The sequence below is a fragment of the Mastigoproctus giganteus genome, chromosome 1 (genome assembly GCF_048544385.1).
Source record: "Mastigoproctus giganteus isolate SK-2022 chromosome 1, ASM4854438v1, whole genome shotgun sequence".
Lineage (NCBI taxonomy): Eukaryota > Metazoa > Arthropoda > Arachnida > Uropygi > Thelyphonidae > Mastigoproctus > Mastigoproctus giganteus.
The window spans coordinates 9,130,376-9,149,138 of record NC_143575.1 but is presented as its reverse complement, the minus strand read 5'-3'; the positions used below and the strand labels follow the sequence as shown (position 1 = coordinate 9,149,138).

Below are 18,763 nucleotides of genomic sequence, written 5' to 3'. Positions count from 1 at the left end.
GACCAATTTGATTGGTTATTATGATGTGGTTACAAAGGAACTGGATGCAAAAAATAATTTTGATATCATATATTTGGATTTCAGGAAAGCTTTTGACACTGTTGCGCATGGAAGACTATTGTACAAATTGGAGCAGAATGGTATTAAGGGTAAGTTGCTACAATGGATAAAAGGATGGTTAAGTGGGAGAAGACAGAGGGTGGTAATCAATGGGTGCTGCTTTACGTGGACTAATGTTATTAGTGGAGTCTCCCAGGGTATGGTGTTGGGCCCATTGTTATTTTCTGTATTTATCAACAATATTGATGAAGGTATATCAGGGTGAATGTCTACGTTTTGCAGACGATATGAAGGTTGGCAGGGTTGTTAATGAGAGTAATGAAAGTACTACTGTAACAGGATCTAGAAAAGCTGAGTAGCTGGTCTGAAAGGTTGCACCTAAAGTTTAACATTGACAAATGTAAAGCACTGCATATGGGTAGCAGTAACCCCAGAATAATGTACCAACTGGGTGGGGTTACACTCAGGGTAGTGAAGAATGAAAGAGACTTGAGGGTAATTGTGCAGTCAGATATGAAGTTTTCTGAGCAGTGCAGACAGGCTGCCTGAGTAGGTCATGGGGTCTTGTCAATAATATATATGAATTTTGCGAGCAGGGATAAGGAGGTAATTATTCCCTTGTATAAGGCAATCATCAGGTCATACCTTGAGTACTGCGTAAAGGTTTGGAAGCCACATTTTAGGAAGGCTGTAGAGTTGCTAGAATGAATACAGAGAAGGGCAGCAAGATTGGTGGGGCGAACAAAGGGGTGCTCGTATGAAGAAAGGCTTAAGTTCTGCAAATTGCAGCATCTGGAGACTAGCCACCTGCAAGGCGATCTGATGGAGGTGTACAAGGCCTTGAATGGATTGAGCAAGCTCAATGCTGATGGGATACTTCCTCTTGGTCAGAATAATCGCCTAAGGGGGCATAAACTGAAAATGAGGAAAGACTGTTGTCAAATAGACATGTGGAAATTTTGGTTTAACTAGGGAGTAGTTGATTGCTGGAACAAACTTCTCTCTGTCGTTGTGGAAGTTAATAGCTAAAATAAATTCAAGGCAGAACTAGACAAACATTTGGAATGAATGGGTGAAATGGGAAGGGTGTTTTTTTTTTTGGCTGATGCTGTATAAGCTTGCTTTCTTGCATCATATGCCTCTACTAATGCTAATGCTAAAACCTTTCAGTACAATATTATTTAAAAAGCTTCTGATATGAAGAAAAGTCTCTCTTGTTTTTTTTAATTTCACTATCAATATTTAAAAGAAAGGAAGTTACTATAACCAGTTCATTTGATATCCTGTCAAACATTGCTTCTATAGTAATAACAGTAAAACAACTGTTTTTCTCAGCCTTTAAATTTTAAAAGAAAAAGTTTCATACTTTGGATGACAAAATACGTACATAATGTATAATAAATACCAAATTCTAGTAACAGCAGTAAACCAAATATCTGAGCAACTTTTTTCTAAATAAATAAACTCTTAATCACCATTTGTAGATATAAAAATTTTTCACATGATTGCCTAGTCCCTTTGTATATTATATATTTCAAATTCCTTCTGTAACCACAACAAACATCAAGATAACTCAGGTGGTTCCATAAAACAGTGCATGAGATAGAAGTAATGAAATTCAGTTACTGTTACTGGAGAGCATGTGTTTAACAGTTACTGGCAATTATAATAGTGGGAAGAAATACAAAACAGAAAAGAGATGATGTGATTATCACATAACAGATTTTAAAATCCTGAGTCAGGTAAGCTAGCTTGTCTACAAATATATAATTGCAAAAGTTCTTGAGAAAGTTGTAAAAGAAACCTGTTCATGACATAACACAAAAAAAAAAAAAAAAAATCCCACAAAAACTGATTTATACAGCACATAAAAAAAAAAAAAAAAAAAAAAGGTAAAGCGCAGTCATTATCAACCGACTCCAGGATGGAAGCCTCCTCAACAATTCGTGTTGAGAAAAATGGACCATAATCTGCCACGCTGGTCCATTGCGGGTTGGCAGATCGGCCGTATTCAGCAGTCAGGGGTTTGAACCCCGGTCCACTCAAAGAGCGTGTGCTACTGCACTCCCGCTCCTGACCACTTGGCTACGGATACAGCACATAATGCTTAATTAACATATAATACAGATAAGTGGAAAAAAAATTCTTTTATTAGTAAACGAGATAAAAAAAGCTATACTCCAAAACAGAATCTTCTAGTGGGGTTTACATAAAATAAAATACATTTCACAAAATGCTCAACTTATAAACAAATATTAGTAGTGGAAAATGATGCAAGAAAGCAAGCCTATACAGCATCATCAAAAAAACAGCTTTCCATTTCACCTATCCATTTCTTTCAATAGTTTGTTTAGTTCTTCCTTGAATTTATTTAAGCTATCCACTTCCATAAAAAAATTATCAAATAAAATTCAAGACAATTACATCAAAAAAGATAATTATACCCTTTCTGTACTCTGAATTAACACACCAAAAAAGAAAATCCACATTCTAGTCATTCAACAAGTCTTATTGGATATTCCTTCTATATTTTGAATCAACATACCAAAGAACTTCCCCTTCCTTCTAGAGTTTACTTATGTAAACTCTAGAAGGAAGGGGATGAATCAGATTGGTCCACTTGATATTGATGGGTCAACTGTTAATGATCCTGCTCAGGTAGCTAACAAACTAAATGAATATTTTGCATCGACATTCACACATGAGGAGTTATTCAGTGAGGGGAATGCCAGAGGTGTATTCAACTCTGGCAGTAAGTTAGAGAATCTTGTAATAACTGAGAGTAAAGTGGAGGAGAAATTGTTGAAGATAAACACAAGAAAGGCACCTAGGGTGGATGGGATCTATCCAGTTATATTAAAGGAGGCAGCAAAGGAAGTAAGCAAACCCTTAGCCATAATTATGAAAGCTTCCTTGGACTCAGGGGAGGTACCCACAGACTGGAGATGTGCAAATGTGACCCCCAATTCACAAAGGAGGATCAAAGGCTGACACAAGTAATTATAGACCTGTGAGTTTAACTTCTGTTCCAGCAAAATTAATGGAGATACTGGTTAAAGAAGCACTGCAGGATCATCTAGACAAGACTTCAGTTATAGCTCGGACACAGCATGGTTTTGTTAAGGGAAAGTCTTGCCTGATCAATTTGATTGGATACTATGATGCAGTCACAAAAGAACTGGATGCAGGGAATAACTTTGATATTATATACTTGGATCTTAGAAAGGCTCTTGATACTGTTGCACATGGAAGACTGCTGCACAAATTGGAGCAGTGTGGCATTGGAGGCAAATTGCTGCTATGGATAAAGGGGTGGTTGAGGGGGAGAAGACAGAGAGTGGTAATCAATGGACACTGCTCATCGTGGACTAATGTTATCAGTGGAGTCCCTCAGGGTTCAGTGTTGGGTCCATTATTGTTTTCTGTATTTATAAATGATATTGATGATGGTATATCAAGCTTAATGTCCAAGTTTGCAGACGATACGAAGGTTGGCAGGGTTGTCAAGGACACTAATGACACTATGCTGCTGCAACAGGATCTGGAAAGGTTGAGCAGATGGGCTGAGAGGTGGCAAATGAAGTTTAACATTGACAAATGTAAAGTACTGCATATGGGAAACAGCAACCCTAGAGCAACGTATCAGCTCTGTGGTACTACACTGACAGTGGTAGAGAATGAAAGGGACCTGGGGGTGGTTGTGCAGGCAGATATGAAGTTCTCTGAGCAGTGCAGATGGGCTGCAAGTGTAGCTCATGGTATATTGTCAATGATATATAGGAATTTTTCTAGCAGGGATAAGGAGGTGATTATTCCCTTGTATAAGGCAATGGTTGGGCCACACCTAGAGTACTGTATACAGGTCTGGAGGCCTCATTTCAAAAAGGATGTAGAGCTGCTGGAACGAGTACAGAGAAGGGCAACAAGATTAGTGAATGGAACAAAGGGGTGCTCTTACAAAGAAAGGCTTAAGTTTTGCAAATTACAGTGTCTGGAGACTAGGCACCGGCGAGGTGATCTGATAGAGGTGTATAAAGCCTTGAATGGTTTGAGCATGCTCAATGCTGATGGGATTCTTCCTCTTGCTCAGAATAATCACCTGAGAGGGCATAAATTCAAATTGAGGAAAGACAGATGTAGGATAGATGTGCAGAAATTTGCCTTTAGCCAGCGGGTGGTTGGTTGGTGGAACAGACTTCCATCCCTTGTCATGGAAGTTGATAGCCTAAATAAGTTTAAGGCTCAGCTGGACAGGTATTTCGAATGAACAGAGGGGTGAAGTGGAAGTGGGTTTTTTTTTTTTTTTTTGGCTGATGCTGCCTCTACTAATGCTAATGCTAATGCTAACTGAGTTCGCATTAACCCAGCGATGGCTGCATCAGCATATCCAAAATGGCAAGAAAAGAAAGCTTGAAAATTAAAATGGCTATCAAAGTGATGTGACTCCAATGTTCAGGAAGTAAGAGTCAATTTTCCTAAGCCCTTTCATATTAGGAATTACATTAACTCAAAATTGAGCCATTTTAAAATAATGCACTGATATAAAACAGAAATTATGTCTGTATATAGTTTCTACACAGAAATGAAATATGATATAATATTTCATGCCATGACGCACTACTAACAAGGCATAAGATTGTTGTAGATGGTTGTTATAATGCAATTAGAGTCAGTGGTGGTAAAAAGGAAGGGTGGTATAAAAATTTGATTTTCTAATGAAGCATATTAATATATTAATAAAATGCAAATTAAATTACAAATTAAGGGTAATAAATTTGCAGCACTGAAGGAATAAGGAAAGTGCAGATATTCTGCAAGCATAGCTCACTGGGTTTTGTCAATGATACACAGAAACTTTGCCAGCAGGGATAAGAAGGTGATTATCCCTTTGTATAAGGCCATGGTTAGGCTGCAACTTGAGTACTCTACACAGGTCTGGTAGCCTCAGTTTAGGATGGATGTAGATCTGCTGAAACAGGTGCAGAGAAGGGCAATCAGATTGGTGAAGGGAACAAAAGGGTGCTCTACCTAGAAAGGCTTCAGTTGTGCAAATTGCAGCATAGTCTTGAGACTAGGCACATTCAAGGAGATCTAATTGAGGTGTTTAAAGCCTCAGAGTTTATAGATGTGCGGAAGTTTGCCAGTGGGTGTCGTGGAAGTGGATGGGTTGAATAAATTCAACGAAGAACTAGACAAATTCTTGTTGAGACAGATGGATGAACTGTGTAGGTATTTTTTTGGCTGATGCTATATATGCTTGCTTTCTTGCATAACTGCCATTACTATTACTACCACCACTATGTTAATAATGCATGTAAAAGCAGTTAAAACAATGTTATAATTAAATTATTATAATTTAATTGATATTACTGAATATTTCTAATGTGAGACTTGAAAGGCATTACTAACAGTCATGCAGGTCAACTAAACAGACTAAGGAAAACACTTCACTGCATATATTAACAAAACTCCCAAGGTAGCAGCAACAAAGGTTTGTAGACAATGTGTAATGTATTAAGTAAACTTGCACACATTATAAAATCTAGTAATAAATATGTCATTAGTTTTTCAGCTTTTCTAATGCAGTCAAAGATCATGAAAAACGTATGGTTGTCTTCACATAAGTCTAAATTTCTATTTTCCAGTGTATAGATTTAGTTCTTTAAATTTAATAAACCTTTATTAATAAATGCAGTGAAGTATTTCTCATACTATATATCTAAATCTTTAAATTAAGAACAATTTGTTTGTAATTTGAGTTTGGGGAAATAAGTACAATATTTACCTGTGATTTATGCCCAGGTCCTCTTTTTGCTGAGGAAGATAATTAATTAATAGTTAAAACAAACGTTGTAGATATATACTCTTATTAATCTGCAAGGCATGCCATGTGAAATCTAGCAATTAAATGCAACCACATTCACTATGTTATCAAATTTGTGGATAATGAGATCTCAGAGAAGTCCAATACTGCTAACATAAATGTGGGAAGGATATACTATGGGAGATATCCATAAAGAATCTCATTAAATATTAACTTTAGCACAAACAATATACAGTTAAGCAACATCAAGACTTTCAGATATACAATAACTGGCAAACCTGTTAAGCAGTAAGGCACTGCTAGAGAAGTGTAACTCTAATTGACCTATATAAACACCTTAAAAGATTATGCTGACATGTTTTCAGTCATATTGAGGAATAGTTTGATATTCTTGAGTCTGAAATAAACACTATCCCACTAGAGATGGAGACAATTAAAGAATTTCATAGCCAATAATCTTTAAATTTAGGCAAATCTCACTTCAATTTCTTGACTAACCTCTAACTTGGTAATTCCATTTGAACACCTAAATTCTTGAACGTAGGAAACACTGAAGATCCTAAATTGCAGTGAACAGATCCATCCAAAGAATGGCATTTGCAAAATAAAATATTACAAGTGATGCCAATTTCCCTTTAAATTTCTAGAAATATTGGAGATGAAAGTTTCTTAACAGTTCTCTTTATTTGACTTCTGGTGTTAACTAAAGCATGCAACTTCCAGCACTACAAGATCTATCTTAAACTCAGGATCCTGCTCTCCCCTTCCCCTACAGGTTCTTAGTTCTTTTTGCTTAATTCTATTGCAAAGCTCCAGTGCTTGCTCAAAATAATGAAGTGCGTATCAGGCGATGTTTCCTATGATAATAACAAAAACTTTTCTTTTAAAATTATTGTATTATGTCTCAATCAATGACGAAAAATATATTTAAATTGTTCTGTCATTGCAACCATTTTAATTAAGAAAATTTTTTCAGCAACGTATATAACAGTTATGTTTTTCTCACCAAAGACTTGTAGAATAGTTTATGATTCTCTTGTTTTTGTGCATTATGGAACTACTCGGTATGGCAAGTATATTTCTATATTAACTCATTATTTACAAGACTTTCAAGAAGAAATAATATATTTCTACATGTGCACTCCATGTTAATTTTCTCTCAACATAGGGTACTCTGTAAAGTACTGTGTACAGCATGTTGCAATATAGAAATTGCAATTCTTTTTCATTTATGATTCTAATATGGCCATCCAAAATCCAGCAGATTCTGAAATATCCAGGAGGAGCGTGTCCCAAAATTTCCAGATTAGAGAGGTTCTGCAGTTCAAATAGCTTTTAAATGCATAATCATTCATTGAAACCAAGTGAAAAACAGAAGGGAGAAGCACAGTGGGATGACACACAGAGATAATAAGATTGGAATATGTGCAGAAGAAACTAAGGCCATAAATATGTCATGTCTGTAAATTGCATATGTTCTATGGTTAATTTTCCCATCTGGTTTTGTTGTATGAAAATATAGTGGTTAGGAGAAAACTACCTTACTTGAGACTAACTCAGCCACCACCAAAAATGTATTTAAGAAATTTTTGACAACACATACAGGATTAAATTGCTCCAGAAGATTAAAACTGAACCCAAAACTTTGATGCAGTCACAAAAGAACTGGATGCAGGGAATAACTTTGATATTATATACTTGGATCTTAGAAAGGCTTTTGATACTGTTGCACATGGAAGACTGCTACACAAATTGGAGCAGTGTGACATTGGAGGCAAATTGCTGCTATGGATAAAGGGGTGGTTGAGGGGGAGAAGACAGAGAGTGGTAATCAATGGACACTGCTCATCGTGGACTGATGTTATTAGTGGAGTCCCTCAGGGCTCAGCGTTGGGTCCATTATTGTTTTCTGTATTTATAAATGATATTGATGATGGTATATCGGGATTAATGTCCAAGTTTGCAGACGATACAAAGGTTGGCAGGGTTGTCAAGGACACTACTGACACTATGCTTCTGCAACAGGATCTGGAAAGGTTGAGCAGATGGGCTGAGAGGTGGCAAATGAAGTTTAACATTGACAAATGTAAAGTACTACACATGGGAAACAGCAACCCCAGAGCAACGTATCAACTCTATGGTACAACACTGACAGTGGTAGAGAATGAAAGGGACTTGGGGGTGGTTGTGCAGGCAGATATGAAGTTCTCTGAGCAGTGCAGACGGGCTGCAAGAGTAGCTCATGGAGTATTGTCAATGATATACAGGAATTTTTCCAGCAGGGATAAGGAGGTGATTATTCCATTGTATAAGGCGATGGTCAGGCCACACCTAGAGTACTGTATACAGGTCTGGAGGCCTCATTTCAAGAAGGATGTAGAGCTGCTGGAACGAGTACAGAGAAGGGCAACAAGATTAGTGAATGGAACAAAGGGGTGCTCTTACGAAGAAAGGCTTAAGTTTTGCAAATTACAGTGTCTGGAGACTAGGCACCAGCGAGGTGATCTGATAGAGGCGTATAAAGCCTTGAATGGTTTAAGCATGCTCAATGCTGATGGGATTCTTCCTCTAGCTCAGAATAATCACCTGAGAGGGCATAAATTCAAATTGAGGAAAGACAGATGTAGGATAGACGTGCGGAAATTTGCCTTTAGCCAGCGGGTGGTTGGTTGGTGGAACAGACTTCCATCCCTTGTGGTGGAGGTTGATAGCCTAAATAAGTTTAAGGCTCAGCTGGACAGGTATTTTGAACGAACAGAGGGGTGAAGTGGAAGTGGTTTTTTTTTTTTTTTTTTTTTTTGGCTGATGCTGCATAAGCTTGCTTTCTTGCATCAAATGCCTCTACTAATGCTAATGCTAATACTTTCCAATTAGGAGGCAAGTGGCACATCCACTATATTGCCATGGAAGATGAGATTAGAAAAGATTAATATAGAGATTATGTTTGATAAAAACATGTAAAAGAATAATAAAATCAATTCTTACCTCCTGATTAATCTGTGTATATTCCTTGACTCTTTCTAATGCTACAATACTGGTTTCCAGTTGTGAGTTAACCCTTACTAGCCATCCTATACCATCAGTTAGCTATATAAGTATTTAAAAATCGAAATTAATTAAAAGTTTATCTGCTTTAAAAAAAAATATATTTAAAATATAAAATACAGGTAACCCTTGTATAACGTGGTACCTATACAATGCGGTTTCGATATAACATGGTTTATAAATTGTGGCTACCCTTGTATGACACGGTCGTGGTTTCGATATAACACGATCTACAAATTGTTTTATCGCTTCTTTTCACACACTTTTACTACGCGACTTAAAAATCAAACTTTATGTTTGTTAAATTTGTCTGCTCATATAACGGGTGTAGTTGCCAGAACCGAATTTATATAAGGGGAAACACGCAAGTACATACATACATATTTTTTTGTGTAGTGCTAGTTTTTTACCTTATAAAGAGTTAATTGTTGCACAAGTAGTTATAAATAGTGAATTTATTTGGGGAATACCCCTTGGCAAATAAAAAATTTATTTTTTATAGTAATGGCCACCAAAACTGCAAAAGAAGGAAAAAAACCAACATTGAAAAGAAAATTAATTTCTCTCAAGGAAAAAATTAAAATCTTGGATCAGTTGAAAAATGGAGAAAAACAAGTTGTTGCAAGGACTTTGAATTTAAATGAATCAACAATTCGTACAATCAAACAAAATGAGCAGAAAATCAGAGACAGTGTTATTGCTGGGTCAACGATAAGTGCAAAGCGCGTTGCTCGTGTACGCGATATTTTAATGGAAAAAATAGAGAAATCTCTAATGGTGGTTTGGATTGAAGATTGTACTCACAAGAAAATGCCTTTGAGTGGAAACCATATTAAACAAAAAGCCCTCAAAATTTATCAATATTTAAAAGAACTTGAACAAGATTTTTCAGAAGAAAGCTCTCAGCATGAATTTTGTGCCAGTAAGGGCTGGTTCTAAAATTTTAAAACGTGATTTTCTTTGCATAATCTTCAACTCGACGTAGATGCTGCCCAAAAATTCCCAGAAGGACTTTTAAAAATCATTGAAGAAGGTAGATATAGTACAGACCAGGTATTCAATGCAGGCGAATTTGGGTTAAACTGGAAAAAAATGCCAAAATGCACTTATATATCGAAAAATGAAAAAACAGCTCCTGGATTCAAAGTTTCTAAAGACAATTACTCTACTGTTTTGTAGTAATGCGTCAGGTGATTACATGACAAAACCAATGTTAATTAACCGATCTGTAAATACTCGTGCTATGAAAGCGATTGACAAGTCCACCCTCCCTGTTTATTGGAGAGCCAACAAAAAGGCATGGCTTACAGCTAGCATATTCGAAAATTGGTTTTTTTAACTGTTTTGTGCCTGATATAGAAAGATACACAAAGAAAAAGAATATCGACTTTAAAATTTTACTAATTTTAGATAATGCACCAGGGCACTCAAAAAATGTAACCCATCCAAATATTAAAATAATTTATTTGCCACCTAATACAACATCACTTATTCAACCCCTTGATCAAGGGATAATTTCAACATTTAAAGTTTATTATATTCATCAAACATTCGAATTAATTCTGGAAAAAATGGAATCTAATCCAAACATGACACTGCCTCAAGTGTGGAAAGAGTTTTCAATATTTAATTGTGTAAAAATTATTTCTCTATGTGTAAAGGAGTTAAAATCCTCTAACTGAAAGGTTGCTGGAAAAAAATATGGCCTGGTGTCGTCCTTAATCAAAATTTCATACCGCCTGTGGATGCTGAACAAATCATATAACAAACCTGGCACACATTTGTGGTGGCAAGGGATTTTCCGACGTGGCTGAAAATGAAATTCATGAATTAATTGATGAAGAAACAAATTTAAATGAGGAGGAATTGGTTCAATTAATAGAAGACGGCAAACCAATTACAAATGGTGAGGAAAGTTCTACTGAAGATTCTGATTGTGCTGAGTCCGTTAAAGAGTTCAGTCTAAAGAAATTAGCAAAAGGATTAAATTTGACACAAAAGTTAGGAAGTTATTTTACAGATAATGATCCCTCAACAGAGCGCTCGGAAAAATTCAAAAGACAATTGGACAGTTGTTTAGCTCCATATTATGAACTTAATAAAAAATTGCAGCATAGTGGTAAGCAAGGTCTTATTACTGACTTTTTGATAAGAAAACCAGCTAAAGTACTGAGTGAGAATTATACAAATGATGTCGAAGAGATTTCAAGTGATAACGACATCCGAAATATTTTTTCTGAAGACAGTGATGACAATTAAAATATCCATTTCTTTAATTTCGAAATTTATGCATTATGTGCAATTAAATTTATGTACAATTCCTAATTTTTATAATTTTATGCTATGTATTTGTTAAATAGTTAGTTAGATGAATTCTTGAATGAATAAAATATGTTTTTGTTGAATGTCATTGTTGTTTTTATAATTAAAAAAACACTACGGAACATAACCATTCATTTTGTATGAAATCTGAGCCTCATATAATGCGATTTCTATAATGCATGATATTTCTGGAACCTAATCTCTGCGTTATACAAGGGTTACCTGTACCTCATCTGCACTGAAGTTTTAGAACTGATAACAAACTGCATATTCTCTGTGCATTTAGGGAAATGGAAAATTACTTGCAAATGAAACAATAAGTTCAAAAAAGAATAATATAAATCAGAGCTTCTGAGCCTAAGTTACCAAGTTTCACTTCAGTGACACAATAAAAAAGAATGTCTAATATTTATAATCAGATAAACTAGAAGATATAATTAGATAATATAGCAAGATAACTACAGACAGGATGGTACTAAAAACAGTAATACATAAAAATAGTAGGACTGTTCAGTTCAAAAATGTTTGCAAGAAGTGTTTGCAATGTGCAGCAAGAAGTGAATTGTGAAATGGTTTGGCAGTGATCAAGTGATGTACTCAATTGTCTAAAGAAATAGTCATCATGGATAGCTCACTGTGGGAAGAGGTCTTAATAATTGAGTGTAAAAAAAGCAAAACTTCTTTAATAAGTAGAGGAAACTTTCTTTGTTCTGGAAAAGGAGCATGGTTGTGGATAGTAGTCGAAACATTTCACAAGTTCCAAAACCTGATAGATATATACCATTAATCACCAGTGATTATTCCATCTACTAAGAAGTTGCCACAGCAGCAGAACATGCACTTTTTTTTTAGCATTAGCATTACTATTAGCAGAGGTATATGATGCAAGGAAGCAAGCTTATACAACATCAGCCAAAAAATTTCTCATTTCACCATCCATTCATTCAAAAAGTATGTCCAGTTCTTCCTTGAATTTAATTTTCAATTTTCATTATCCCTTATCCATTAAAAAAAAAAAATGAATGGATGCATATAAACTATCAGGCAACACAGAAGCCTATGGTAGATATAAACAAGTCACACAGGAGGTTACGCAAGTGAAGGCAGATTACGAGAAATTTTTGGCAAAGGATGCAAAGAAAAACAGCAACAACCTAATTACTTATATAAACACTAAAATTAAGGAGATGGATCAAATCAAATCTACTTGATATTGATGGTTCAAATGTTGATGATCCTGTTCAGGTTGCTGGCAAACTGAATGAGTATTTTGCATCTACATTTACACATGAGAGGTTAAGGGAGGAGAATACCAGAAGTTTATCAAACTGTAACAGGGTGCTTAATGATTTTGTAATAACTGAGAGGAAAGTGGAAGAAAAATTCTTGAAGTTAAACATAAGAAACATGTCTAGGGTGGATGGGAGCTATCCAATTATATTAACGGAGGGAGCAAAGGAAGTAAGCAAAAACTTAGCCATAATTATGAGCATATTCTTGGATTCAGGGAGGTCCTCATGGATTGGAGATGTGCAAATGTATCTCCAATTCAAAAGGGGGATCAAAGGGTGACATGAGTAATTACAGATCTGTTAGTTTAACTTCTGTTTCAGGGAAAATAATGGAGTCACTGGTTAAAGAAGTAATGCAGGACTATCTAGACGAGGCTGCAATTATACTTCAGACACAGCATGGGTTCATTAAGGAGAAATCTTGTCTGACAAATTTGATTGGATACTATGATGTGGTCACAAAGGAACTGGGTGCAAAAAATAATTTTGATATCATATACTTGGGATTTCAGAAATTATTTTGATACCGTTGCACATAAAAGACTGCTGTAAAAATTGGAGCAGTATGGCATTAAGGGCAAAATGCTGCTGTGGTTAAAGGGATGGCTGAGTGGGAGAAGATAGAGTGGTAATCAATGGACACTGCTCTTCGTGGACTAATGTTATTAGTGGAGTTCCCCAAGGTTTGATATTGGGCCCAGTGTTGTTTTCTATATTTATCAATGATATTGATGAAGTCATATCAGGCTTAATGTCCAAGTTTGCAGATGATACAAAGGTTGGCAGATGGTTAATCAGGGCAGGGGCATATGCCCCTCCCCTTAACCAAAAATTTGAAATTAAAGAAAATGAACACAGGAGGCGTTCTAAAAAAAAACTCAAAAACCTGGTCGCCATGCCCCCCTTACGATGATACCTGGACACGCCACTAAATCTGGGTAAGCTGTCACAATAAGATCTAAAAAAATTAGACAGATGGGTTGAGGAATAGCAATTGAAGTTTAACATTGTCACAAATGCAAAGTACTGCAAGTACTTTGCATTTGTGACAATGTTAAACTTCAATTGCCATTCCCCGAGTCACATACCAACTGTGTGGTATCACACTCAGGGTAGTGGAAAATGAAAAAGACCTGGAGGTAATTGTGCATTAAAATATGAAGTTTCTGAGAGTGCAAACAGGCTGCCAGAGCAGGTCATGGGGTCTTGTCAATGATATACAGGAAGTTTGCTAGCAGGGATAAGGAGGTGATTATTCCATTGCATAAGGCAATGGTCAGGCCATATCTTGTACTGTATACAGGTTCGAAGGCCTCATTTTAGGAAGGATGTAGGGCTCCTGGAATGAGTACAGAGAAGGACATTTAATGAGGGGAAGAAAGGGGTGCTCTTACCAAGAAAGGTTTCAGTTCTCCAAATTGCAGCATATGGTGACTAGGCACCTGTGAGATGATCTAATTGAGGTGTTTAAGACTTTGTACGAATTGAGAATGCTCAATGCTGATGGGCTTCTTCCTCTAGCTCAGTCCATGTATATGATGGGGTATAAATTCAAATTGAAGGATGGTAGTAGAATAGAAGTATGGCAGTTTACCTTTATCTATAGCAAGTGGTTGATTGCTGGAAAAAACTTCTATCTGTTGTTGCGAAGTTGATAGATTAAATAAATTTGAGAAAGAACTGGAGGGAATGGATAGGTGAAATGGGAAGTAGTTTTTTTTTTTTTTTTGGCTGATACTGTATAAGCTTGTTTTTTTTGCATCATTTACCACTGTTAATGATAACTATTATTTCTTCTCCTCATAGCTTTTTCTTTTCTATTCCTGCAATGGATACTGGTACCAGGTGCATGGGGTGGTTGTTATGTCCAGCTAATATTATTATTGGTTGAGGAACTCTGACTATCTTAAAGGTGTTCAGGATTGCAGTTTTCTGGAGTTCCTTGTAGGTTCTCATTGGGAGGCTTATTGCTGCTAGCTTCTTATGTAGGCTCTTTAGCACCATCCCCGTGGTTGACATAGTAATTGGGATGGTTGTCACTTCTTCCATATTCCACATTTCTTTGACTTTCTTTCTAAAATTTGTGTACTTCCTGATATTTTCCTCATAGATTTTCTGGAGGTTGCTGGGTACTGCTATGTCAATCTGATGTTCGTTATTTTCTATTATTTATTATTATTTTTTTCTGATGTATGCATGTCTTCTACAACATCCTTATTCTTAGTTCCTCCCCTTCCCCAATATTCTTCTTATACCAAAATAAGTTTTTTTTTTTTATTTTGGTTCATCTACCACTTGCTGAGAATCAATAATATAAGCTATCAATTTAAACTTGTAATTTTTGCCTAAAAGGTTTATTTTTGTAGAAAGAAAGAAATTTATTAAACTTGAATCATTTTGTTTATTTTATTTAGGTAAACAATTCTGCCCAAAAGAAAATTTTGCCATTTAAAACAAAGGTTCCAAATGGCAAAATATAGGGTACTAATGTAACAAGTCACATTATACCATATAATGAAACTTTTTAACAAAACTGAACAGTATCAACACCTTTATTTTGCAGTAAAAAAAAATTAAAAAAAAAAAAAATAATATACAAATAATAAAAAATAAAAATATAAATAATAATAATAAAGACTCTTTCTTCTATATAGTCTATTTTTGATTTTTTATTATATTTCAGGTGAAATACTGTAAAGGTATTGAAACATTTAGTTTGTTAAAAAGTTTCCTTTTCATTGCATGGTGGAAGTGCGTTCTCATTAGAAACCATATGAATTGTTTCAAAACTAAAAAAATACCAATACCAACTAAGACCAATATAATTCCGTTTATTTAAAGGGGATCATATTAGCCTAGGATATAATTTGAGTTCAATTTAATTAGGTATTAATTAGTATTTCTGTAATTTTTCATTCTAGATATTACAACAGAAAATTACCATAAGTGCATAGACAAGAGTAAGTCCAACAATTCCTGCACTCAATGTATCCTTTCCAATAACTGCAAAAAGTGCTGTTATCAAAAGAACAAGACTTCCAATTAAGAAGAGTGATTCCTCCATCCATCTGAAATGAATCAAAGTAAAATAATTTATTTAAAAACTTTCTTTCAATAAGCTAATGATTTTTTGATAGCATCCTGTTCTCAATAGAAAGAAACCAATTAGGTATTAAATTTATCTAATTAAAATATTTCTTTGGAGATAAAAAAATTAACAGTAACTTTACACTAATTCTAAATTCACAAAATACAGGTATTTCTAAATATATTGCAACCTCAAACGTAGCATGCCTAATTAAACTGTGGATTTGGACAGAACACTAATGTGACTGTGTCCCTCAAAATGAATAGACAAAAAAAATAATAATAAAAAAATGCAGTTAATGGCAAAACACCACTTTCACTATAGAAATCGACAAAAATATCTCTAAGGTATCTCTCAGATGGAACAGCTACTGCAGCGGTTTCCAACATGTGCTTCATGGGATGGTAGATGGGTAGAAGCAAATGCATGTCACTGTTAAAAATGTTCAGTTTAGCTAAAGGTAACAAGCTTTTCACACAACAGAGGATACCATTCAAGGTTCAGAATAATATTGAAACTTACGAGCTTAGTGGCAGAAAAAATATTCTTGGGAAGATTATACAATGTCAGAGGACACAGAATCCTACAGTAAGTATAAATTTGTAATCAAGTTACTCAGTTAGGCATCCAAAGGCAGATTACAAGAAATCTTGTATGAATGCAAAGAAAGGTAGCAAAGAAATCTTTGCTTATGTTAATACTAGATAAAAATGGATGAAACACATTGTTACACTTAATATGAATGGCATAAATAATGAATGAATACTCTCCCTATACGTTCATGTGCAAAGAGGTTTTTAGAGATGGCCATATCAGAAGTCTACCAAATAATGATGGGGAGTTAAAACATTTTATAATAACTGAAAAGAAGCTGGAAGAGCAATTGTTGCCACTGTTACACCATGAACTGTCGAACTAATAGAGTAAGCTTATCTGCATTACTTGTTTGTTAGTTATTTGGTTTTTAGGAGCATTAGCACCTAAGGCCATACTGCTCCGGGAATATGCAGTGGTCATTCCCTTGACCTTTCCACATCCTCCGTATTTGGTGGTGACGGGCTTGAACCCTGGTCGAATTAAGAAGCGTGTGCAATGCATTGCTGCTCCTTCCCACCTGGCTATGGAGGTGCCTCGCTTATCTGTGAAAAGATCTAAACTTTCCAAACACTTCCTAGTTCATTTCACAAATAAACATGGTCTCAATTCTAATCTCAACGATGTCCATTTCTACTTGCAGTCTGCGAAACCCCATGTTCTTCTTCTGGCGAAATCTCAGTTATCGATTGATTCAACTACTGCTCATCTCAGTTGCCCAAATTATTCGCTGTATGATTCCTTTCACCTCAAAGTGGTACTTGTGCATATGTCCATTCCAATATTCCCTGTCTGAGACTTGGTAATTTGGAATCTCCTTTTTTCGATCTTCTCTGGCTTAAAATCTCTCTAGCTCATTGCATTAGCATTAGCATTTAGCATTAGTAGAGGCATATGATGCAAGAAAGCAAGCTTATTCAGCATCAGCCAAAAAAAAACAAAAAAAAAAAAAAAAACAAACACCACTCCCATTTCACCCCTCCGTTTGTTCGAAATACCTGTCCAGTTGAGCCTTAAATTTGTTTAGGCTGTCAACTTCAACAACAAGTGATGGAAGTCGGTTCCACCAACCAACCACCCGCTGGCCAAAGGCAAATTTCCGCACATCTATCCGACATCTGTCCTTCCTCAATTTGAATTTATGCCCTCTGAGGTGATTATTCTGAGCAAGAGGAGGAATCCCATCGGCATTGAGCATGCTCAAACCATTCAAAGCCTTATACCCTCTATCAGATCACCTCGCCGGTGCCTAGTCTCCAGACTCTGTAATTTGCAAAACTTAAGCCTTTCTTCGTAAGAGCAACCCTTTGTTCCATTCACTAATCTTGTTGCCCTTCTCTGTACCCGTTCCAGCAGCTCTACATCCTTCTTGAAATGAGGCCTCCAGACCTGTATACAGTACTCAAGGTGTGGCCTGACCATTGCCTTATACAATGGAATAATCACCTCCTTATCCCTGCTAGAAAAATTCCTGTATATCATTGACAAGACACCATGAGCTACTCTTGCAGCTCGTCTGCACTGCTCAGAGAACTTCATATCTGCCTGCACAATTACCCCCAGGTCCTTTTCATTCTCCACCACTGTCAGTGTAGTACCGCAGAGTTCATACGTTGATCTGGGGTTACTGTTTCCCATATGTAGTACTTTACATTTGTCAATGTTAAACTTCATTTGCCACCTCTCAGCCCATCTGTTCAACCTTTCCAGATCCTGTTGCGGCAGCATAGCGTCAGTAGTGTCCTTAACAACCCTGCCAACCTTTGTACCATCTGCAAACTTGGACATTAAACTTGATATACCATCATCAATATCATTCATAAATACAGAAAACAACAACGGATCCAACACTGAACCCTGAGGAACTCCACTAATAACATTAGTCCACGTTGAGCAGTGTCCATTGATTACCACTGTCTGTCTTCTGCCACTCAACCATCCCTTTATCCATAGCTGCAATTTGTCTCCAGTGCCACACTGCTCCAATTTGTGCAGCAGTCTTCCATGTGCAACAGTATCAAAAGCCTTTCTAAGATCCAAATATATAATATCAAAGTTATTCCCTGCATCCAGTTCTTTTGTGACTACATCATAGTATCCAATCAAATTGGTCAGGCAAGACCTGCCCTTAACAAAACCATGCTGCGTCTGAGCTATAACTGAATTCTTGTCTAGATGATCCTGCACTGCTTCTTTAACCAGTGTCTCCATTAATTTTCCTGGAACAGAAGTTAAACTAACAGGTCTATAATTACTTGTGTCAGCCTTTGATCCTCCTTTGTGAATTTGGGTTACATTTGCACATCTCCAGTCTATGGGTACCTCCCCTGAGTCCAAAGAAGCTCTCATAATTATGGCTAGGGGTTTGCTTACTTCCTTTGCTGCCTCCTTTAATATAACTGGATAGATCCCATCCACCCCCAGGTGCCTTTCTTGTGTTTATCTTCAACAATTTCTCCTCCACTTTACTCTCAGTTATTACAAGATTCTCTAGCTTACTGCCAGAGTTGAATACACCTCTGGCATTCCCCTCACTGA

The 18,763-nt window shown here is 36.2% G+C and overlaps 1 protein-coding gene across 1 annotated transcript in view; it reads right to left on the bottom strand.

The window, feature by feature from the left end:
• LOC150090537 (ATP-binding cassette sub-family C member 1-like) overlaps positions 1-18,763 on the bottom strand; it is a 237,859-nt gene that overhangs the window by 68,774 nt on the left and 150,322 nt on the right. Inside the window, 2 exon segments of the mRNA XM_090378370.1 lie at positions 8,870-8,971; positions 15,485-15,611. Of these exon segments, the coding sequence (XP_090234496.1) occupies positions 8,870-8,971; positions 15,485-15,611 (229 nt within the window).